Source organism: Sinocyclocheilus anshuiensis, unplaced genomic scaffold (assembly GCF_001515605.1).
Source record: "Sinocyclocheilus anshuiensis isolate Anshui unplaced genomic scaffold, SAMN03320099.WGS_v1.1 scaffold1646, whole genome shotgun sequence".
NCBI lineage: Eukaryota > Metazoa > Chordata > Actinopteri > Cypriniformes > Cyprinidae > Sinocyclocheilus > Sinocyclocheilus anshuiensis.
The window spans coordinates 409,483-419,366 of NW_015547838.1; the positions used below are offsets into that span (position 1 = coordinate 409,483).

Consider the following 9,884-nt stretch of genomic DNA (forward strand, 5'->3'; position numbering starts at 1 on the left):
ACATCGTGTACTAAGACCGACGGAAAATTAAAAGTTGCGATTTTCTAGGCCGATATGGCTAGGAACTATACTCTCATTCCGGCGTAATAATCAAGGAACTTTGCTGTCGTACCATGGGTGCAGCAGGCGCAATGATATACGCAGCGCCTGAAAATAGCCCACAGCTAGGTAATAGGAAAAATATCGAAACTCTTTGGTCATTTTTGAGCGAGATGCTAACGGTCCAATCAGATTCAATGATCTATGCTAAGCTGCAGCTAAAAGTGCTACCGCCAGACCCGGAGATCGGCTGAATGGATTCGAAATCGGTAAAACTCAACTGTTTAACTCTAGGGGAATTGGAAAATGAGCCTGTTTTCAAAAATAGTGGGGTGTTCCTTTAAATGTGAATGTGAAAAAAAAGAAACATGAAATGCAGTGCCTCGTACCCTTGTTTGCGTTCTTCAAAGGCAGAACGCTGGTCAGGCCATTTGGATAAATGTTGAATGGTCGACTGGCCATGTTTTTAAAAACAATCTGATGAAGATATACAAAAGAGTGAATTTCAGAAAATTTATCACATCTCAGTTTAACACTTTAAAGTCAGCATGAAGTAAAAAATCTTATATATTTTCTGAATGTGTCTTATTGATCTTATTGTGAACAATTCATCCATGCATGTTTCACAATAATTTTTTTTCTTTTTTAATAATCCATTTCACTAAGATGTACTTCATAATATGGATGCAAAAATATTTTACTGCTCTCGTCTCATTGCGGCATTAAATATCTAGAGGAACTGTGAATTATCTTGTCCAGCGGTTAAAGAACTCACTGGATTGGAAGATAATTCATGAATAACAACAGATATTCCTCACAGAAAGCTATCTAATGACTTTAGATCACTTAGGAATATAGCATACGAGTCATACGGACTAATTATATGATACATTTATAGTGATTTTTAGTTTTTTTTTTTTAAGCTTAAAAGCTTCAGCATCAATTGGAAATTGGAAAAGTCAGACCAGTCTTTCTCCTTCTGGGTTCCATGAAAGAAATACATTTATACAGGTAAACAGAATAAATGGATTTTGGGTGAACTATCCCTATAAATCTACATTTCCTACCTGAAATTTGTCTCCCACTTCCCCTCTGAGCTCCGGGCCCATCAGCATTTTGCTGGTGGTTTTCTTCACAGTAAAGGTCTTGTCTGTATACTCCACAAAAGCTACTTTCTTATAAATGCCACCTAAGCGCTGAGGACCTTTTCTGAACCACTCAGATTCTGCTGCTGACGACGATGAAGGCCTGAAGCATGAAAATCAACATTAGTTTCAGTCAGTTTCACATCATTCATCTCAGGACATCAGGACGTACCGGTCGCCGCTTTGAGACGAATAATCCCAGTCCATCTCCTCTGCAGCGATGTAATGAACCCACACTTTAGGTCTTCCCTTGGCACTCGATCGAAGCACTGATACTGGGCCTCCTTGCTTGAACACAATGGAAAACATGTTGTCTTCATCCTCCTCCTCCTCCTCATCCCCAGCATGTATGACGTTTTGTTTGTCTGGGATTGGGGCCACCACAGGTTCAGGACAGTTATCAACAGTGAAGAACACATTCATACCAGCTGGAGAAGAGAGTTAAATCAAACATTAGAGAAACGTCAATGATTTACACTCTTATTCAATTACATTTCTAAAGCAAACAGCACTTATTACTCCTTGCAAATTCATTGAGACCATCACAGTGCAAAGTACATATTTCTCAGGTCATCTTGACCTAAATCTTTCCCCTTATTAAACAAACAACAATTTCTTGTCCAAGAAAAAGCCTGTATGATCGCCTAACAAGCAAATCAAACTGTGCCATTGCAAATTTTGCTTCACTTTTACTTAAAACATCCAATTTAAAAAGATATAACATATATAAAAAGATATAACATAAAGCCACACTTTTCAGCATCATTAATCCAGTCTTGCAGAAATCATTCTAATATGCTGATTTGCTGCTCAAGAAACATTTGTTGAAAAAAAGTTGGGTTACACTTTATTTCGATAGTCCACTTTAGACATTCTACTAACTATAAGTAACTTTGTAACTACATGTCAACTACATGTCAACTAATTCTCATTAATTTGCAACTACATGTCTACTAACTCTCAGAGTAGACTATTAGGGTAGGTTTAGGGTTAGTAGAATAAGTTGACAAAGAAAGTGTTAGAAGATATTAAGCAGACAGTCTACTAATACTCTACTAACTGCTAGTTGACATGTAGTTGCAAAGTTACTTACTGTTAATAGAATGTCTAAAATGGACTATCGAAATAAAGTGTTACCAAAAGTTGTGCTGCTTCATATTTTTGTTGGAGACTCTGATAGTTTTTCTCAGGATTCTTTGATGAATAGAAAGAGGAATAGAAGAGCATTTATTTGAAACAGAAATCTTTTTATAACATTATAAATATCTTAACTGCCACTTCTGATCAATTTAATGCATCCTTACTGATTAAACGTATTAATTTCTTTAAAAAAAACCTTTACCTCAGCTGCAATTACTTTATTTTGTCTTACAAAGTAAGTACTGATGAAGCGTTATTATTATGATAGTACAAATACGAAACCTTTTTCATTGAATGAGCAGAGTCTTACCGGTCTGGTGAGAGTGGATCTTGCAAGAGATCAGAAACTTTCCGGTAGCAGATGGCTTCATCAGGGCCGTAGTGAAGGTCATGGGCGTCATCTCTACAGTTACCCGCTTATGGTCGAATACCTTTAGGGTGTGTCCTTCAAACTGGATGCTGTGGATCTCTGGGGTCGACCCAAGACCAATAAGATGCCAGGACACCACTGGACTCTTCTGGCACACAGTTAGACCTGATGAAACAACAATTACAGAATACGTTTGAGAATTACAGCATGTAAAATACAACACACAGTACAGTGTTGAATCTTAATGAACATGTCTACCCCAGTGAAAAAAAAAAAATGAAATGACACTACTGGTCAAAATTTTGGAATAGTTTTTAATGTTTTTTAAAAGACGTTTCTTTGGCTCACCAAGGCTGCATTTCATCAAAATACAGTAAAACAGTAATATTGTGAAATATTACAATTTAACTGTTATATTAAAGGTGTAATAACTGTTTTCTGTTTGAATATGTTTGAAAATGTTATTTAGTCCTGTGATGCAAAGCTAAATTTTAGTTGCCGTTACTCCAGTCTTCAGTGTCACATGATCCCTTGAGATTTTTTTAAAGGAATTAATACTTTTATTCAGCAAGGATGAATTAAATTGATGAAATGTGACAGTAAAGACATTTATTATAATGTTACAGAAGTAAATGCTATTCTTTTAAACTTTCTATCCATCAAAGAATCCTGTAAAAATGCATCACGGTTTCCACAAAAATATGAAGCAGCACAACTGTTTTCAACATCAATAATACTTAGAAATGTTGCTTGAGCAATAAATCAGCATATTAGAATGATTTCTGAAGGATCATGTGACACTGAAGACTGGAGTAATGATGCTGAAAATTCAGCATATTCAAATAAAAAAACAGTTATTTTAAATTGGAATAATATTTCACAGTATTACTGTTTTTACTGTATTTTTGATTAAATAAATGTAGCCTTAGTGAGCAGAAGAGACTTCTTTCAAAAACATTAAAAATAATCTTAATTACTCCAAACTTTTTGTAGTGTATATTTATATTTTGCATAAAGAAAATTAAACCTTTTAGTAACTTTAATATATTTTTTGCATGAATCTATTTCCATTCCAATCAAACTGTATTAATACTGTAAAGTGAAAAATCTCCTTCTCAACACTAATGATAACCATTTCTCAGCAGCTGATTTATGGCAGCTGCTCAGGTGTGGTGAGGCTGATCGCACCTGGTAATGTTGAGTTGATGTATCCATTGATGGTGTGGTACTGGGTTGGACTGGAAGTTTTCTTCAGTTTGTCTGCTCGGCCCACTTCCCGGTACCAACTTTTACTCTCATCGAAGACAGCAAGAAGCAAAATGAACTCTGGAGTCTTCCGCTGTCTCTCCTCAGTCAGAACCTCTGAGAGAGGAACATTTTAAAGGACATGTCAAATATTTACCAACTTTCTCATTTAGTACAAAATGTCAGTGATATTTTACTTGATATATTTGACAAATCCCAAAAGAGAAGCAACAGAATCACACCTGTCTTACAGATCAGGAGAGTCCCGACGAGTCCGCTGTTGAAATCTCGGACGATGTCCACCTGTGATGAGTAGATGTAGGTGAGACAGTCTGGATCTGATGTGGTTGGCCCCGAGTTGGGGGAAATGTCCCACACGTACTTGTAGTAACCACCAGGAGGCACTGCATCATCCGCTCGCTCCTGAACAGAACTGGAGTCCTCGTACCCTGCGCCTGCGGTGGAAAAGCAGGATGTTGAGGTTTATCTTTACACAATATGGTTTTTCAAACCCATCAGTATATTGCTGCATATCTCAGGTTATTGCTTTCATTTTGCTGGGCAAGCCCAAACTTACTATATGTTGGTTTATACGGGAAATCACATGTATTTTACGCACTCTGGAATTTATTAGTATCTCCAGTGTTACAACAAAAACAAATTTACAGAATTCCAAAACAAGTCTATAATGATGTTGTGAGTTCATTCTATACACAATTTGTCTCATGCGGTACAAGTTAGACAATCTGGAATGAAATTATCTATCAATCAATGAGCAGTTCTTAAAAGAACTTTTAGAACAGTTTAATAATATAAAGAACCTTATTACACTATAAAGAACCTTCTGTGGAATGGAAAGATTGCATGGATGTTAAAGGTTCTTCATGGAACCATCAATGCAATGAAGTTTATTTTTAAGAGTATATAGAATTTCAAAGAGATTAATGCAAATTCCATTCTGTTAGATTTACCTTCTGATTGTTTCCAGTACGGAATGCCGATGGGAGAAATACTGAAAAATTGTGATGCAAAGTTTTTGAAGTGCACCACAACCCTGTCGTACACCACTGTTCTGATAGTCGGGCCTTGAATACCTGAAACAGATCATTTAACTTTCTATTCATTTAGTTCTAAACTTTTTAATGTTTTTTTTTTTTCCTAAGAAGCAGAAATGTTTAAGCTTATACTGACCAGCCCATGGAGGTTTTGACTTTGGTGTTGTAAAAGTGGAATCAGTGTATTCCGTATATACAGCCTTGATATATTTCTGGACACCAGATGTAAATTTCCTGTTAGGAATTATTATGCAGTTACTAAACATATTTACAATACAGTGCAATGCAACATAATACAATGCAACTTTATTAATCCATAGTTAGCAATTCATTGCTAAATGTTTAAAGGAATAGTTCACCCCAAAATGGAAAGCTGCTGAAAATGCACTCACCTTCAGGTCATCCAAGATGTAGATGAGTTTGTTTCTTCATGGGAACAGATTTGGAGAAATGTAGCATTACATCAGTTGCTCACCAGTGGATCCTCTGCAGTGAATGGTTGCCGTCAGAATGAGAGTCCAAACAGCTGATAAAACATCACAATAATCTACAAGTAATCCACATGACTCCAGTCCATCAGTTAATGTCTTGTGAAGTTAAATGTTTGTAAGAATCCATCAAGACATTTTTTACTTTAAACCGTTGCTTCCGGCTAAAATATGAGTCCTCTCTTCATAACATTGTTTTCTCCAGTGAAAAGTATTTGGGTCTGAATCAGGAGAGAAATATGCACAGATAAAGCACCGTTTACAAGTTCAAATGGTACTAAACAAATATGTCTGCGGATTTTGATATGTGACAACAGGGGATGGCTTTTGTGTTATAATGATAGAGGATTCATATTTTGGCCAGAAGCGACAGTTTGAAGTTAAAAACACCTTAATAATGGATCTGTTTCTTACAAATACACAGCTTTTCACTTCACAAGATCTTAATTGATGGACTGGAGTGGTGTGGATTACTTGTGGATTATTGTGATGTTTTTATCAGCTGTTTGGACTCTCATTCTGACGGCACCCATTCACTGCAGAGGATCCATTGGTGAGCAAGTGATGTAATGCTACATTTCTCTAAAACATTTCATAGTTCCTATGAAGAAACTAATTATACATCTTGGATGTCCTAAGGGTGAGTAGCCTACATTTTCAGCAAATTTTCATTTTACATTTTACATTTAGTCATTTAGCAGACGCTTTTATCCAAAGCGACTTACAAATGAGGACAATAAAAACAGTCAAAACTAACAAAAGAGCAACAATAATTTAAGGCTGAACTTTTCCTTTAATAATTACACCAGGAATTGTATTTAAAAAATGTAGTACTAACTAATAACAGAATGTTTTGTCTTATAAAGGAGTATGCATGGTTGCAACAAATATGCATATTCAGCAAATGATCTGCTGCGGTTTCACACTAATGAGCTTGAACTGTTATCATATTCTGTTCTGAAAACACCAAATCAAAGCATGTTTGTTCTGACCGCATGTTCACTATTCATGGACTGAAAAGCACTAAGAGAATACTTAAATATAAATAACAGGCAGGCTTCTGATCACCAAAACAATCAATCAAACTTTGAATGACACTGACCGTATCTAACTGCAAACTATGTTCACATTCATTATGCTCTGTTTAACTATACAACTTGGAAGCATATCTGAAATTTGGACAGCCCTCAAAGTTTTTGTCTTTGAGGGATGCTGGACTGAGTACATGTCAAGTAATGAAAAGATCAAACACTTTCTCAAAGCTGTTTCCTTTCTGTAACAACTTACTGGTGACATTATGCTTGATGGTCACATTCCAGTTTACTCTGATAAAACACCACTGTTCGAACACAGTGGTGTTTTGAGAACACTGTGTAGCAAAATTTCATAATATATGTATAATAAATGACATAAAAGGTGTATAATAAATCTTTGTGGGTAGCAATAATTAAAAAGCATGTTTGTTGTGTGCATAATAATAGAAATGCCCACCTCTGGTTTGCAGTAGGGTCTGCTGTGTCTGTAAACACATATTCCCACTTAGTTTCCACTGCTGCGATGAAGAACTCCAAAGTCTTCGCCAGGACACAGGAAGACTTCAGACACACCGTGAGGGAGAAGAGAAACAGCACAACCTTCATCACTGGAGCACAAGTTTACGCTGACTGAATGTGATGCTGAGATGCTGTCAGGACATATTTAACTGCACAGGAAAAGTGTTTAAGGAGGAGCCAGAAAGAGAGCGAGACAGAGAGAGCGTTCATGAGTAGGCCTAATGATGAGTGTTTGAGTCATAGGAAGAATGAAGTAAGAAAGGAAGGATAATGGATGGGTGCACTATTGTGGACATTTCTACAGTATTTTTAGCTCTTTTTTTTCTTGAATAGCAGATGTTTTGAGCAATAGTAATAGTGATGCTTGTCATAAGCACTACTAACAGTCTTCATCATTTACACTTAACGTTTAATTACATTAACACAGGAAACAATGTACCATTTAAAGCAGAGGTTCTTCAACTTTTCTTAACCAGAAACAAAATGGAATAATTACAAAACTATATGGTATGTTTTATATAATCGCTGTGCTCTTTTTGACTAAAACAACTCCAACATAGACAAATAGCCTAGTTTTATTTTTATTTTTAAGACATAGACAAAAAATGTTTTTTTCCCCCAAGAAAAGTTTTTGAAAGCTTCTTTAACATTTTTTAAAGGTATTATCAAGATAAACAAGACTGACCGGTGACCGCGTACCGACAGCGCAGAGATATTATTGTTTTTATTTTTCAGGTGCGGACCGCGTCACCCAGTGATACTGCGGAGTGATATCACTAATCTGTGTAGTCCCGGTTAGTTCTGTGAGGCTGTGACAAATTGCGCGGGAGAGTGGATTAAGCGGCGCATTTGCTTTTACCAATTTAATCGTACATTTAGGCTATAAATAACTTCATGAGCCATATTTTAAGAAAGACGGCAATTAAACTAGGATCTCGTCTAAAGTCAGAGTCAAGAACTCCTAGATCAGCCAAAAAAGAAGTTGATGTAAAACAAAAGGAATTTGCTTTAAAAGATGACACTAAAATGTTGATAAGAATCTGCTTGAATCAGCAGGACTGGTCATTAATGAGTCATAATTAAAGAAATAGTTCACCCAAAAATGACAATTTGCTGAAAATGTATCCATCCTCAGTCCATCCAAAATGTAGAAGAGTTTGTTTCTTCATGGGAACAGTTTTAGAGAATATAGCATTACACTTGCTCACCAATGCATGGAGGAAGAGTTATTATGGCCAGAAGCAAAGGTTTTAATTTAAAAATGTCTTAATTGATTTGTATCTTACAAACACTCAGCTGTTTACTGAAGGAGTTGTGTGAATTACTTGTGGATTGTGATGTTTTTATCAGCTGTTTGGACTCTCATTCTGATGTCACCCATTCACTGCAGAGTTTTATATTTGAATTTATAAAATTAAAATGAAATTGAATACAACTGATTAAAGTTTAACAAAAACAAAACAAAACAAACAAAAACAATTACAGTGTGGTGCCAAGAAATATACTTTATAAGAGTGATCCAAGTTTTCTCTCTTGAAAATATCTTACATGAGTGAGTACACATTAATTTCCCCCAAAAACAACAACAGCAAATCCACCTTAAAGGTCCCATATTGTCAAAACTGAAATTTCCTGGCTTTTTTCACGATAACTGAGGTCTAGGGGCTATTTAACTACCATATAAGTTTCAAAACAGTCAGTCCACAGTAAAATGCACACAGCCTGCATAAAGTAGCTGTGATTTTTCACGAACCGTTGTGACTTCCGTAAAAAGTTGACGTCAGAACTACACAGTCACTGCCTTCAGTCACCACCCTGAGCACCACCCACAGTCCCACTCTCCTTTTGCCAAATCCCCAGACAACATCACATCCATGCCATTGCTGAGCAACAACAACACGGAAACATGTCGAAAAGGTTAACTTTAACCACAAAACCAGATCGGCCGACCTGTAACGTACACTCTCACTCAAAGGATGGACGATCTGACAGGATTGTTACTATGAGGTGGATCACATCTAACGTGTATAGTAAAGACAAACTCACCGTGTCTATCTAGTCATGATGAAGATGTATATACATTTCAATTTCAGCAGGCAACTATTTTTACAGCTACATTATTGTTCCAGCCACAATTAATCACAACAATGTATATACAATTACAAATGATTATATATAAATTGTCAGTTTGTTGTTTTACACATGCACACAGACATTATTTCATACACGACATAGTCGTGAGATGCAAGAAACATAGACATATGGCAAGAAATCTGTAGACGCGTCCATAACAACAAAAGACAATACTTTATTGAACCTTTTCTAATAAGAAGTGTGCGCTGCAAACGTGAGCATTTTTGACAATCATTTCTGTTCAGTCTGCTCATTTTATCGCATTTAACCACAGCTGTCGTCGTATTTTTTGTCTGGCAGTGGCAGCGATCAAATTTCTAATTTGAGGCTGTATTACGTCGATTCTGGCACCAAAACAAAAGAAAACATGCAGCTAACCACATGGGAGGACAGACTAGGATCATACCATTATGTGAAAGAAGGAATGGGGACACAAGCTCTGGAGATAGCGAGTGTAGTGGTATAGGCCAGGTACACAGAGCGACAGAGTTTCATCAGGTCCATCCATGCCATTGTGGGTCTCAGGGTTTCTATATCTTTTAGGCTTGGAGTTCTGGATCTTGTAGGTATGGAAATCTCTCAATTTCTGATTCTGATGATCACTCTGTTCTTTAAGAAGTCCTTTTTCTTCTGGAAGTCCCCTGGCTCCACTGGTTTTGCTGGCCTTCTTGTCCTTCAGATGACCGGATCATCTTTCTCCAGCATCTCGATGCTTA

At 36.5% G+C, this 9,884-nt stretch overlaps 1 protein-coding gene across 1 annotated transcript in view; it reads right to left on the minus strand.

Annotated features, from left to right (window-relative positions):
* The window catches only part of LOC107704654 (coagulation factor VIII-like), a 30,874-nt gene extending 23,752 nt beyond the window's left edge, over positions 1-7,122 (minus strand). The window contains exons 1-9 of the mRNA XM_016507643.1: positions 6,974-7,122; positions 5,131-5,228; positions 4,911-5,033; positions 4,182-4,394; positions 3,883-4,056; positions 2,635-2,859; positions 1,357-1,612; positions 1,107-1,287; positions 429-516 (exon numbers count right to left, since the gene is read on the minus strand). Of these exons, the coding sequence (XP_016363129.1) occupies positions 429-516; positions 1,107-1,287; positions 1,357-1,612; positions 2,635-2,859; positions 3,883-4,056; positions 4,182-4,394; positions 4,911-5,033; positions 5,131-5,228; positions 6,974-7,122 (1,507 nt within the window). The remainder of the gene's footprint in view (positions 1-428; positions 517-1,106; positions 1,288-1,356; positions 1,613-2,634; positions 2,860-3,882; positions 4,057-4,181; positions 4,395-4,910; positions 5,034-5,130; positions 5,229-6,973) is intronic.
* Between the last annotated feature and the right edge of the window lie 2,762 nt (positions 7,123-9,884).